Below are 15,138 nucleotides of genomic sequence, written 5' to 3'. Positions count from 1 at the left end.
ATGCACTGTCAGTATGCAAATGCGGTATCAGTATCCCTTATATAGCTGCCTCCTTAGAGTACAGGATGATGGATGATATATTACAGCTGAGCTGATCTCAGACTAATGACACAGCTGCATTACGATACACAACTTAGTACACAGCTAATATTGTATATGCAAAGAGACAGAACATACTCACACATGAACACACTCACACGCACACACACAAATGCCACCTTGTTTAATCCCCCAGGAATCAGTGAAATTTGATTATACTGACTTTTACAAACACACTCCATATGAGAGCAGACATTCCATACATCAGCAGGAGGGAGGAGGGAGAGGGAGGAAGAGGAGGACAGTGACAGGGGGGAAGAAGGAGAAGCAGAACTGCAGTTTGAGAGGAGAAAAACCTGGACACATACTGTGGTCTCCTGAGTGGAACTGTTCAGATATCATAACCAAGACTGAATGTGCAACACACGCACATATACTGCATGGAGAATCTCACCCCATGTCTATAAGGGTAAATGTGGGAAAAGGTATATTTACCAGTAAATATATACATCTCCCAGGGTAAATCTTGTGGATGTGTACATTTCCAGGATAATGTTAGTGGAAAATGTTAGTCACAGCACCATGAGATTCACAGTTCTCTCACTTTTTTTTTTGGTGGATATGATGAAGCTGGCAGCCGGTTTACCCCTTTGGCTCGGCTCCTGTAATAAACTCAGATTTGTGAGACACTAGAGTCCCAATTTCGTAACATTATAAAATCACAAAAAGAGCCATAGGTAAAACTTTTGCTTGATAAGTTTTCATACATTTGACTTGCACCATAGTGTGATTATTGTATGAGGATGGAACACAACTGAGATTTTTTTTTTTTTTTGCCACATAAAGGCAGATGAATGTATTTTAGTTATTAGTGTACGACCCAAGACCAAAATTCATGTATAAAAACGTGGATGCATGTTTGCTTGAAAATTAATTACTTTAATTGTGTTTTTAAAGAGTTGAAACAAAACTCCATGAGGCCAAAGTCGTGTTGATGAACACTGTTCAAAGTGTGCAGTAAACACGGCAGGAAAGCTCCACAATAATATGACTTCTCAACTCATTAACGGGGAAACACAGACATTAAGAGATTTACCTTGAGAAATGCAACCAGTTAAACATTAACCAACTCTGTGGTTGATAACTCACATTTACTACTAAATGTTCATATTTACTATTCCCCACATACATATCTCCATTATCAAACCAAGTAAGCAGTGAGCAAATTGATGATGAGTGAAAAGAAATTAAAGTGTTCTGAAACCACCACCAGCAAGTTGACATTTTTTATTACTATGTTGTATTTTTGTACATTGATTTTGCACTGACAATGCAATTTAACGACCACATAATCTTACCAGATTTAATTAAAAATAGACAATATAGCCTGCAAGTGGCCATTAGTGGGTCGAAGCTTATGAGGCCAGTCAAATGTGCAACATCACATCAACAAAACTGACAATTTGACCTCACAGCAACTTTACAGAGCACAAACGAATGTGGTCTGAAACACTTTGCAGGCTCTTTCCAAGTAGGTATGAAAGTTTGACTGCTTTAGTATTAAATATTTGGGTTTGCACAGCATTACTGACAACTTTATATTTGTGTCTTACAAATGTGTACGTGTCTTAACTGTCTGGATTAGCTATGAGGTAGGCAGTTAATAATGCTGTGTGGAAAATTTACTGAGGCAAATTTGCAGGGAAAAAACAAGTGTGTACTCGCTGGAGAACATCTTAAATATTTGTACAAATATCTACCTTCAACTTTGTAAATATTTTGTTGCACTAGAAAAAAGGGAGCTATAACCATAATCTGTCTAAATATGCCGGCTGTCAAAATTCTGTGTCTGAATCAACATTATGCTAGAAACTGAAAAAATGCATAAAATGTAAAATATATTAACACTATCAATGCATGAATGAAACCAGTAAAATGCACACTGAATTCATGTCAAGTAAAAGAATTTGAGGGTTAGGCTGCAGTTCAGAAGTTACTGATCCGTATGTTAGGATTCTTAGTAAAGTACAATTGTATAGCAGATATGTTTTCAGCAAAGTTTGGCAGAGTTGTCGGAGAGATTTTAAATATACCCATAAAACGTGTGACGTAAAGGAAAAGCTGTTTAACAATTTTAACAGAAGGTAGGTTATAGTTTCACATCTATCCATCCTTTATTTCCACACTGGAGCTGTAGCTCCAGCCCACTATTGCTGGTGGACAACTCCATAATCATTACAGCGAAACAGAATCAATCGTCTGTAAAAACCTCTCAAATGACTCATGTAGGACTCACGTAGAACTCATACAGTCTCAGGTGTCCACAGATATGCTCAGTGCACACTTCTCATATGAATTTTCAGTAAAATATTGCCAAATAATTGTGCGTTCAGAGACTGAAAGGGTGACCATCAGAAAATAAGTATGAGTGAAAAAAGCATCAGGATAAAGCTACATGTAACTTAGACTTACAGATCATACAAATACATACCTAAACAATTACACAAACACTGTGAGAAGGATTTACAGACATTTTGATATTATTTTTTATTTTTAAGTATTGGTGTGCCATTATCTGCATGAAGTCCAGCATGACCAACCGAAACTGCAAGTGCAGTATGAGAAAAAAAAAAGATGTTTGACTGAAACCTACCTTCGTAAAACATGAGCAGAGAGTATGAAATATGTATTGACTTCAGAAATCCTGAACAAGGCATATTCCCTCACAAGTCTCTAAGCTCCAGATATTATTAAGTCAGAAAGTGAAGACGCTAAAGAAAAACCTCATCAAAATCAATAGGGTTCCAGTACCTGTGGTGCTTGATTTACAGTGTGATGTTTTGTTGACATCTCACTGTTATTTGGGGATGTAAACATGCAAAATTGCCCCCGTGCTGCTGTGAAATACATTTGACTCCTGAAGGCTTTGCAAAGTCAGAAAGTTATCAAAGTTAAATAAAATTATAAAGTTATCTAGACAAAGCTCTACACATAGAGTACAAGTTCTCAAAATAGGAGCACAAAGACCATCTGCGTGTGTGCGCACATGCACACACATAGACATTTTAATGCTTTATCTGTCTCCAATGAATTAAATCTAATTTACAGAGGATTCAGATATTACAGAGGTTCTATGTGGGGACATTTAAGGATACAAAAAGTATTGCTTCCACCGCACAGCCTGGCTCCTTATTACAGCAGACACTGCTGGTCATTCAGTTCTTTTTGGTCGGGCTTGGAATCTAACAGGAAGTTAAAACGCAAAAGACACGCTCAGAGACACACACACATGAAGGCACACACAAACGAGCGCATAGCGAAAGGCACATACACAACACCCCCACACTCACAGTCACACATTCCCACTGTTTAATATATTTCTGTGTCTCCAGTTAACAATATTTTGTGTCAAATTATAGTGGGCAAGATAAATAGTGGGTCTGTGCGACATGGAGAAAATAGAACAGGAAGAAAATGTGGGGCTTCCAGTTGGGTAGGAGGAGAGGAGAGGAGAGGGGAGGAGAGGAGAGGAGAGGAGAGGAGAGACAACGCTAACTCTTACCTCAGACACCTGGCTTTCCCTGACTAGACTCGTAAAACCTGGTTAATCCCTGCCCCTTGTGAACTTGTTTGTGCTGAAATATCTGCATGACTGAAACACACTGAAATACTGATCCCAACAATCTATGCGGCATCTACAGTCCCATTTGCAAACAAAAAGCTTGCTGGATAATTACATGTATCAACAAGGAAATTACATTTATGAATAGAATGAATCTAATTAATTCTTTGCATTGCTGCACATTTGGTTCACATTGCCAGTTCGGTCAGCTGGACGGTATGGATATCTGGAGTCTGAGCGGAAATAAAAGTCACAACAGACACAAAATGACGCTGGGTGTTAATTGGGCTATGCTTGGCTCAGAGAGAGATGGAGAGATAGACAAAGAGGAGGAGAAAAAGAGAGAGGGAGGGAGAGAGAGAGCCTGGAGCACTAATTAGTGATTATAACTTGGCGCTCTCCAAACATAAAATATTTCTCAACCCAAAAGACAGAGGAATGATTAAAAATAAAAGAATAGGAATCAAACACAAGGAGCTGTGCAACACCCCTCTGGTACTGTGTGTGTGTGTGTCTGTGCGTGTCTGTGTGTGTATGTACATATGTGCATGCATGTGTGCGCATGTGTGAGCGTGTGCGTTGGCTTCTTTGCCCCCTCATTAAACCATGCTTTACTCTGGTAAACGGCAACAGCACAGAGCTCAGTGTCAACTGGAGAGGTTACAGCCATAGGCGGGCTCTAGGACACACACACACGCACACACTGACACGGATACGCTAAGTCTCTCCCGAACATGTTATCTAACAAATGCATGAACGGCACACCCATTTCATTTAAAAATGAAACTTTCGGTGAGTTTCCAAAGACACGATACTTTTGTCTTTGTTCTGACACAGCCGACAAAATGGAGAGTGTCAGCCTGAGCCAGCGTGAGCTGGACATTAGCAATTCACACATCAAAGTCATAAATCAAGGGCACCCTTCACCACAGTATAAATGGAACATAGGGGCCTGAAACTGGCTGTGTGCTAACTGTATCGCTCTGGGTTTCCATAATGGATCCGTAGTATTTTGTCACATAGTCTGGTAACTGACATTTACCATCATCCCTTCTGTGTAACTTCCTTTCCACACACTTCTCCTGTTCATGTTTTACCCACAGGGGAAAAATGGCAAATATCACTACAAAGAAATGTAGGAATACAACGCATGCATATTTCATTCAATGTATCTATTTAATGGCTCGCAAACAACAATAATGACATGAATAATAAATTAAACATTCACACACAGAGAGCTTTGTTTGGGATAGAAATGGGAGCTCATAAAAGCCGAGATGCCACAGCATGCACAGGTGAGTGTTTTTTTTTTTTTTTGTCTTTCGTACGTTTGGCATTGGAAGCAGACGTACTGACGATGTCATGTCTCTCTTATCACCTTTGATGTACTGCACAATCACAAATCACAAATCATACCATTAGCGGGAATATGCGCACACGCACACACCCAATCTGTTACCATGGCAACACCCACCCTTGATGCACACACACACACACACACACGCACACAGAGAGGAGATGGATGGGGCAGTGGTCTAAAATGTATATGCTTTTTGATCTGCTTCTCAATCAAGCAATCATGTTAGAGTCAAGTGGTGGCACAGCCAGACATGAGCGTGTGCAAACTATCAACAAGCTGCCTTCACACCACACAGCTACCAATATATCACCACATGACAAGAACAGAGCTCTACAATAAAACACTGCATGCTTCAGATCACATTATTTCATATCATTGATACCAAAATAATGCCTTTTTCCTCACACTCGCTTTTGGCACCCGTACAGTTGAGAGACGTGTAGAGCAGACTCAGTTGCAGAAGCACTGTGGCACAGACGGCTGTCGTCTGTGTGATGTACTGAAGTCTGTACCAACCCGTTTGACAGTTGCATCATTTAAATCATAGTGGGGGGGCGGCTCTGAAGTAGAAGCCTTTAAAATGCACATTAGATCACGCAATAACATGCACATTCACACAGTATTTGCGTGCACATTTCATAGTTTGAATTTAATCTTTCTAAAGGGAATTTTTATTTGTTACTCAACACAGACTGGCCTCTTAAAATATGAGTCAGGATGTCAAGGGTCCCCCACAAGAGTAATCATATCTTTTCATGAGCTTGAATCCTGGGACCTGATTCGAAAGTCTGTCTCTGTCCAGATTTAAAAAGTTTGATAGCCTCCTTATTTCAGTGCTCCAAAGAATTCGCTGAAACCAAACAAGTCATTCCCGATGGATGGATAAAACGGACTCTAACATCAGTCTGTCCACCTGAGTGCAGTTTGTTATCTAAAACTAGTCTATAGTCTATTACCATGGACAGATACACATACACCCCCAATCTATTATTGAACAAAAGGCTCACGCCTCTGCTCAGCCCTTCAGGGAGGAATCCATCCCTCCATCCCAGAATAATTTCACACATCAGTAGGTACACAAAAGAGAGAGAGAGAGAGAAAGAGAGAGAGAGAGAGAGCGAGAGAGAGAGAGAGAGAGAGAGAGAGAGACTGAGGAAGAGAGGGAAGGGAAGGAAGAGAGGAAAGGACAGAAAGGGGGTGGAGGAGTGGATGGGGTAAAAATGTATGGGGTCACAGCTCAGTGCGCATGGGAGGCCAAGGTGTCGGGAAGAACCATGCGTGACAAAACAGAGATCAGAGGATCATATGCAATCGCGCACATGTGCAAGAAAACAAACGGACATGCAAGCACACACACAGACACACACACACGTGCACAGACATACACATGCCAAGAAAAAGGTGAGAATAAGGACATATCAGATGAAGACTTGTAAAGATTGGACCTGACTTAATCAGAGGCATCCAAACACAGAAAGGTAATCTCTTTATCTATCACACTCTGCTCTTCTTATTCACACACACACACACACACACACACACACACACACACACACACACACACACACACACACACACACACACACACACACACACACACACACACACACACACACACAGGATGGTTGTAATTCTAAATGCAGACATGTATAAACAGCATCCAGAATCCCAACACCCAAACAGTAAGGATGAGGAAACACAAAACCAATTGTGGATTTCTTTATACGTAAGCATATGGAAATGAAGAATTCTATGGAAACCCACAAAAGCATACATACACACACAAGCACAGATACACAGACACACACCGAATCTAGGTATTTTCAACACACCATTTGTCAATAACACATCACCACACTTCATGAGCAATATCTAGACCAGAACAATATTATATTTTAAGATAAAACACACAAATACACACACAAAATGTGAGGATGCAACTGAGTAAAGAAATTGATTCAAGTTTGACAGCTGACAGTGGATTGGTCTGAAAATCCCACATGAAATTGTGTTACACAAAAATCTATGGTGGACTTACAAACCCTATACGTGTATAAAATTTGATGACCAATGATGATTTCAATTTTCAATATGCTGCTGATGAAAACTGCAATACTTCTTGCAAAGTCTGCAATACAGACAGATAAAAATCAAACAGAAAAAAAATCAATACTTCTATTGCAGCAGCTACAAAATAATTGACCACAATAATCTGGAGTTGTGCATATCTCTAACAGACACGCTCACAGACATAGTTTTAAACACATAAACAGAATGAAATACATACATGCACTGGATGCACAACAAGCATCCCCCTATGCAAGCACTGAGCAAGAGGAGCAGCAGACACAATGGAGTGTTTAAGTATGCAGGAAACTTTATGCCTGGGTGGAAGAGGAGCTTTGAAGGAATCCGCTGAGGGACACCCAACCTCCCCCTGAACTGAGCCTGTACCTCCTCATCAGAGGGAGAGAGAGCCACGGAGAGAGAAAGAGAGAGAGGGGGAGGAGAGGAAATGAAAGATAAAGATGGAGAGGACTAGATGGTAAGCTGAAAGGGAGACTTATAGAGAAAAAAGAGGGAGAAAGAGCAGGAGAGGGGGCAGCAACAAGGTGCTCTGGTCTAGCCCCTGTGCACAATTGCTCTTGGTTAGGCTGATGAAAGTGGAAGTCCCTAACCAACAGCGGTCACGTTGTTCTGAACCATACACACACACACACACACACACACACACACACACACACACACACACACACACACACACACACACACACACACACACACACACAAACAAACTTGTGCTTCTATCTTTGTGAGGACACTCAATGACATATTGCAGTCCCTAGCCCCTTACCCTAACCTTTACCATCACAACTGAGAGTCTAACCTCAGCCTTGACCCTAACCTAAACCTAACTCTAACCTGAACACTCAAACCAATTCTTTATGCTCAATACAGCCCTTTGAAGGTGTGTCTCAAAGTGATGATCAGCCAAAATGTCCTCACTTTCTCCAAAATGTCCTCACTTCGTGAGGTCTGTAACTCGAACTGGTCCTCACAAAGATAGAAGAACAAGTACACGCTCACACACACTGCCTATTCATGTGAGCACACTGTTCAGTAGGCGCCGTGCTTAACTCCCAGTATGACCTTCATTGAGATGGATTGCATGAAAAATGTAATGACTTTCCTGAGAGAAAAACCACAGGCCAAATCAGCTTTGCATTGCATAATAATGCTGGACTTGGTAATCAATAACACAAACACACAAACACACATCCATAATGGAGTACACAGCCTGCACATGGAGAAAATGTCCTCGCAGAGGCCAACCACATCACAATGGATGGAGCAAACCACCAGTGGAGAGCTGTGCAATGCATAAACAAGGAGCTATTGACGATAAATGCCTGCATCCATTTCCACCCATCAAACGCTTCCCTAAACTAACAGCTTAAGTCTGGAACAACATGCAACTCTGTAAAGCTTTTCACACCCTAAATGTTTAGCTCAGGGTTATCTTTGGCCCTGAGTAAAGAGTTGTCCCAACCTAATTTGGCCCCATTTTACATTGTACCACTTAGCCAGCAGCAGACTTTAAGTTATCTATTGTTCATGCTGCAAATATGATGCTAATTTTGGCCCAGAGGAGGGCAAACTCAGCCCTATATTAATGAGTGCTAGCCGTGTATTTGTGTGGAAACTTAAACAGTCAGAGCACACTAAAAGTTTGAAAATATGGTTAAGATTGAGTAAAGTGAAGTGCAGAAAGCCCTTAAGTTACTTAACTCACTTTTATGATCAAATCCTCTGGGTGCATGGCCACTGCTTTTGTTTTTTATATCTCTCAGACAGCTTTTCGTTTTTTTACTCCATTTTTTTTTTTTTTTGTTTTTGTTTTTGTTTCAGAGGACATTACACACCGTAAGTAGAGCATCATTTTCACACATAACACAAAGCAGAAAAAAGCAGCTATGTGCAGAAATGTGCCACACATTTAACAGCTTTCTGTGGTTGCATAGCAACAATGTTAGGTTCAGATAACAATCTTTATCCCATTGACCATAGGTTTTTTTGAACTCAGTAACACCCAGCAGTGGAAACATTAAATCTGTAGCCTCATTTCTTGTTTCTTAGCTTCTAAGTCCTATAGTTTTAGACCCAGGAGAACCTGATCCCTCAGCCTTAACCCAGAGTTGTTTGGATAACACAGCGAAATAGACAGCAACGTGCCAAATGAAATGTATAGTCAGTGGGATTTTTGCTGGGAGCTTTTTTTTTATGCCCTTGTGTCACAGTTTTAGGGTCCCATAATGAAAAGCTGCCATTGTGTTTGTTTACCTCCTCTTCATCTCTCAATGTGACATTAGCTAGAGATATGTCACTAGTTAAAAAAAAAAAAAAAGAGAGAGACTGAGTTAATCTCACTGTCAGAGATATTTCCCTTTTAAGTGTGTTTCATTCTCACCTCATTGGTGTTCCAGCGATGGCGCTCCTTGGGCAGAGAGGAACATTTGGGTAGACACTCTAGCAGCTTCTTGGGAAGGTAGATCTTCAATTGGCCTGGCTCATCTGGAGCGGACGGGGAGGTGGGGAGGACAGGGGGTGAAGATAAAGGAAGATAAATAAGGGATGAGTAGGAAGAGGAGAGAAATTTCTCATCAGACAGAGACATTGCGAGAGTAGAATACCAAAATGCGCTGGGATCTCACTGAATAAAATCATAACAAACTTCTATTGTATAGCATTTCTAATGGGTTGATGTGACCTTAAGTAAGTGAATTTGCAAAGAGATTTTTCCAAACCTATGAAGGACAGAAGGTTTAATTAATTTTGTAAAAAAAAAAAAAATTGGTCCATCCAGCCACAGATCATCCTTGATCTGTAATAACTTCCAGTGAATTCTGAATCAGAAATACAGTTGAGGATTTTTTGGTATAGCAGTGAAAAGAGATATCAGGCTAATACTTTTTGTGGCCCAGTAAGTATGTTATTCCTAAGCAATGAACAACAGGAGAATGAATACTGCAAGAGAACAGGAGAAAGTCAGCAAACTGCAAACAAACTATGTTTAATATCTCCATGCCATCTTTATCTAAGTGCTATTATATTATAAATATCTTATTATATTTGAGTCACGTATGATTTACAGTGATGTAAACAAGTAAGCTTGCAAACAAAAGGCTAAGTGTGCAGAGTGCAAAGGGAATGGCAGTGCACTTATTTTTGGACAGCAGGTGGAGGTGCACAGAGCACCTGGGACCCACCCAGAATCAGATTTGGATTAAGAAGAATCCATTATCATACATTATCAGTACATTTGGGGTTGGCTACAATCATGGCCAATCACAAGGGCTTCTTTTATCCCCTTTAAAAGCAATGCTCTCCCCACAGTGTTATACAGACAGTTCGGTAATGGAGAGGAGACTCCAGACTAGCTCCTCCTGAGAGGAAACTAATGTTCTTCCATGAAAGCTGGAGAGTTGCAAGTTCAAATACACAACAGCCCAAATGCTGCTATATGCAGGTGATGTTTAATTCAAAGTTTAAATCATGTTTCTGGACATACTGAAGGTCCTTAGAGGACCAAGATTCCTGTTAGATGCACTATTGTAAGGCAACAACAGTTGGTAAAAACTTTGACCTCCTTGGCATCATGAGGAATGAAGTTGGTTGATTTTTTACATCTTTCTTGTTATCAACAAACCCAGCAATGGAGTGACACCACTAACAAGTCTTGCTTGTGTAACCAAAGACTAATATAGGATGTTCCTCTCAGCCATAAACCTCTACTGTTGTCCACAATCTATTAAAAACACATCGTTAAGCCACACCATTGCATTACAATGAACATGGGCACTGTAGTTTATTTAGAGTAAATCCCACATTCACCATTCTGCTGCCAGAAATACTCTCTTATACACCAAATCAAAAAATAGTCCCCTACATATGCACTATTTTCTCCTGTTTGAGTAACATTTGCTAAAATCTACGGTGTCCAGCTGGTTTAGGAAACTGCTTTTTTAAAATGTACCTATATATTAGTGACCTGTTTTTAAATGTTTAAGTTTAGGTTTGTTGTCAATGACAATGGCCAGCTTTTTCCTTTAATTATTTTTTTCAGTGTAATATGATGTGACTACTGGTTGAAGAATGTGTAATAAAACAGGCAAGCAAAACATGAATGAAAGAAGTTTGTTTAGTTACGGAGAGCGCGAGTGTACTGTCACCAAAACTACACTGGATGCCGCTGGATTACCTGTGAAACTGCCCCTACTGTGCCTCTCCTCCTCCCACTGCGGCGCAGAGAATCACCAAAATATTGAATAGGTGCAGGTGAAGGAAAAAATCCCACTGCGCCACAGGAAAATACCACTTCACCAGCGCAAAACATCCATACAAAGATAGAGCTGTGTGTGTGTGTGTGTGCTTGCACACACATGTGTGTGCCTGTTTGTGAGTGCATGCCCAACGGGTGTGCCGCTCAGAAGTCAAAGAGAGCAAGCACTCAAAGGTTATTGATAAGCATTTGAGTAGAGGGCGTCCATTCATGACTCCCCTGGGAAGATAGGAATTATACTCTACCTGAGGGCAGACGACAGAGTGAGAGTAAAAGAGAGATAGGTGGGGTGGTGGGGGTGGAGGGAGGGGGGTCAGCGCGGGCAGACAGAGAGAGGCAGGAGGACAATGAGCCAGAGAGAGATACTTAATGAAGAAAAAAAAAAGAAACTTAGAGTGAGAAGAATCAGAAAGTTTGAATTTTGCAAGGACAAGAGCTGGAGCAAGGTAACGGAAAGACAAACAGACAAGAGTATTATAGGAGGACAGGAGTGGTGTGTGTGTGTGTGATCATGTCAGTATGTAGGTGTCAGAGTGTGTGTGTGTTTGTGTAAGTAGGAAGTGTGTTCAGGCACGTATGCTCCCCCTAATCAATTATGCATTTATTAATAGAAGGCCTGAGAAGACAGAATTTCAAACAGCTGAACGGTGCAGCAGCTTAGTTAAACAGCTGAATGGTGCAGCTTAGTTAAAGCCTAATTTCTTTTTTAGCAGCACTCCAGCCTCTCTGCTATGAATGCCAATCAGCGTTTAAACCCCACCCCTCCTGGCTATAACCCCCTCCCCTCCCCCTGCTGTTCTGAAGAATTCTCATCAGAGCCTCGCCTTTGAAATGTACCAGAACCACCACATCAAACAAGCCCGTAGCACATGCGTAGGCACCCACACAAACACCCGCGAACACACACACACACACACATGCCCGCTCACACATGCAAACAGACGCACACATACGCATGCAGTGCCTGCCGATCAAAGAACGCACATCACAGTATTTGTCCCAGAGTGGCGTTTTTTTTACCAGTGACCTTGGTGCCGAAATCCCTTTCAAAGCACACCTTCATGGACACGACCATCATCTTAACCTATTCTTACATGCACTCTCCCTGCTGACAGGGAATGGAAGACCAACTTTGCAGATTTGTTGAATGCTGATGAGCTTTTACACTCCAAGAGGCTGTACATAGATCACGCACTCACTTGCTAATCTAGTAAAAGAGAGTCCAAAAGAGTGACAAAGCCTGAATGCTAATGTGAAACTGATGGCTCATTAAGTCATACAGAGGTATGCGTGCTAAAAGTGAAAGTGTTCGACCAAAGTGAAACATTGCTTTGGTAGCCTATCAAATGCCATAATTTAGACTGGAATCACATAGAAGAGCAGCCTCCGACTGATGAATATTTTACCTCATAAAACTGTCATCTCCATATTTAACACAGAAACAAGCCAATGCCCTTGTGAGATGGCTGTCAGTTAATTATAAAACTCTCCTCAGTAAAGAGAGAGAAAAACGCTCCAAATGCAACTCTTAACTCTCCCCCAACTGATATTAGGAGGCATCAGGGGAAATTTTCACATTTTCCCCCTTTTTGGGATGAAATTAATGTGACAGAAAGAAAGGCTCATTGCACAGCAGCTAGATAGAGGGAGGAGGGCGGGAGGGCAGGAGGGAGCGCCAGGGCAGGGAGAAGAAAGGGGGGAGCATAGCATGGGATGAGCGAGAGTGCAGGAAGAGGGAGGGAGAGACGGGTGAAAGAGGGAGAGAAGGGGGGGGGGGGGGGGGGGATAGAGAGATGGGCGTGCATGCTAATTTTATCATTCTGCTGATAAACTTTTCCTCCAGTAATCCTCCAGCTGGGACGCGAGAACAGATAGGAGACAGGGATAGGCTCGGGAAGTCTCAGCTCATATTAAACAGCCATCCCAAACAGAACTCTCTGTTCCATTCTATTCTGTTCTATTCTACTCTATTCCATTCTATTCTATTTCAGATTTTTGCTTCATTTTTTATTTGCTATTTTGCGACAGTCACATTTTCTCCCATCCCTCTTAACAAAATAAGAGGGTCTGGTGCAGGTATGAGGCCATCTGCTCCTTTTGAAATGAAAAAGGGGTTGGGGTGAGTGTGTGTGTGTCTGAGGGAGGGGGGTTTCTACACACCTTCCCTCCCTATACCATAACCCCCACCACCTCACTAAGCACCATGTCAGTCTGCTCCTCCTCACATCTGTTTATTTTCCTCCAATTTGCCCCCCCCCCCCCCCCCACACACACACACACACACACACACACACACACACATACACACACAGGCAGAGACATGCATCTGTGTCATGTCCTCTGGAATCAATAACCAATCAAAGCAATCATTGCCTTTATAGTCCCTCTAACACACAACAGTCACAATCACACACATGCCCGGTACACACTCACACGCATACACAACCATGCGGCGACCCCAGATTACACACTCCATCTCACTTCTAGTTTAACCAGGCCCATTGAGGATTATAGATACATAATGCCATGTGTACAGATTAGGTATGACAATAAACTACTGATAGCCAAAGTAAGCCTTGCCTTATTGTGTGTGTGTGTGTGTGTGCGTGCATGCGTGTGTGTGTGTGTGTGTGCTCACTAATACTGTACTGGCATGCATGAATAAACATGATGTGTAACAGAGCTGAATTGGAATGACGTCTCAGCAGAGAGACAGAGATAGAGTGTGTGCTTGTTTTGTGTACGCGTGTGTGTGTGTGAGTGTGTGTGTATGTATGTGTAAGTGTGATCTGTTACAGAGCAGATGAGAAGGAGACCTCAGTTCCCGCATCACATCATTCTGCCAGAAGGCTTTTATACTTGCTCCCAGAGTCACCCTGTGCTACAGACAAATGTGTGTGTGGCACTTAAACACCCTCTCGCAGACATGCGCGCGCACAGTGTGAAGAGGGTTTGTGTGTCTCTTACTGTTGGCGTCAGTGTCGTCACTCTTGGGAGGGGTGTGTCCTGTGTAACCAACAGCAATCCTGACCATTCGCTCTGGATTTCTTATCTTCTTCAGTCCTACAAAAAGAGAAAAAGGGACAAAGACAGAGACATATTTAGGAGACGCTCCAGACTTTGGTTTCCTTGGCAGTCGCATACCTCACCTCATTCTTCCTCCTCTAAAGCCCAGAAACAAAACTCCAAGTGATATGCATGTGGGCTGATCCATTTTCTGATCCACTAACTTGCATCCATTGTGTCCCCTGATCGATTGGCCACAGTAGATACACTGCCTCCGTGTGTGTGACTAACTTGTACCCAGCTTTAGTTTCTCTTCTCTCTCATCATTTCTCTGTTTCCCTGACCACTGTTGCTATGATACAAAGTAGACCAAGCAGCACAGAGGGAGATGGTCTTCCAGGCTATATGGTGGATATTGTTCTCATGACCACTGGTGTACTCTGCTGATCGGCGCCATGCACATCTGCCAGGGGATGGAAAGAGTGGATAGCTGTCTCCTGGCTTAGTCGCCGCGATTCATTTGGCTTTCATTCAGCACGGCTGAGGCTCGTAAATTATTACATCCTCTGTACACATAACACCAAGGGGGTGATGGACCGAAAAAAAAAAAAAAAAATTAATACTGTGAATACTGTGTGTCTGTACGTGTGTGTAGGTACAGTACAGTATGGGCCGGGGGGTGGTTTAATATTCGTGTGGTACAGCGCCTGCTGATCTGCCCATGGGCCTTCTGTCTCATCTACAGTTCTAGTCTTTTCACGCAATGGGACT

At 42.0% G+C, this 15,138-nt stretch overlaps 1 protein-coding gene across 1 annotated transcript in view; it reads right to left on the bottom strand.

The window, feature by feature from the left end:
- The window catches only part of LOC121179087 (calmodulin-binding transcription activator 1-like), a 47,416-nt gene that overhangs the window by 30,809 nt on the left and 1,469 nt on the right, over positions 1–15,138 (bottom strand). The window contains exons 2-3 of the mRNA XM_041033698.1: positions 14,329–14,424; positions 9,490–9,593 (exon numbers count right to left, since the gene is read on the bottom strand). Coding sequence (XP_040889632.1) covers positions 9,490–9,593; positions 14,329–14,424 — 200 coding nt within the window. The remainder of the gene's footprint in view (positions 1–9,489; positions 9,594–14,328; positions 14,425–15,138) is intronic.

The sequence above is a fragment of the Toxotes jaculatrix genome, chromosome 3 (genome assembly GCF_017976425.1).
Source record: "Toxotes jaculatrix isolate fToxJac2 chromosome 3, fToxJac2.pri, whole genome shotgun sequence".
In the NCBI taxonomy this organism is placed as follows: domain Eukaryota; kingdom Metazoa; phylum Chordata; class Actinopteri; family Toxotidae; genus Toxotes; species Toxotes jaculatrix.
Note: the sequence above shows the minus strand (reverse complement) of the source record. Positions and strands in the feature narration are given on the sequence as shown.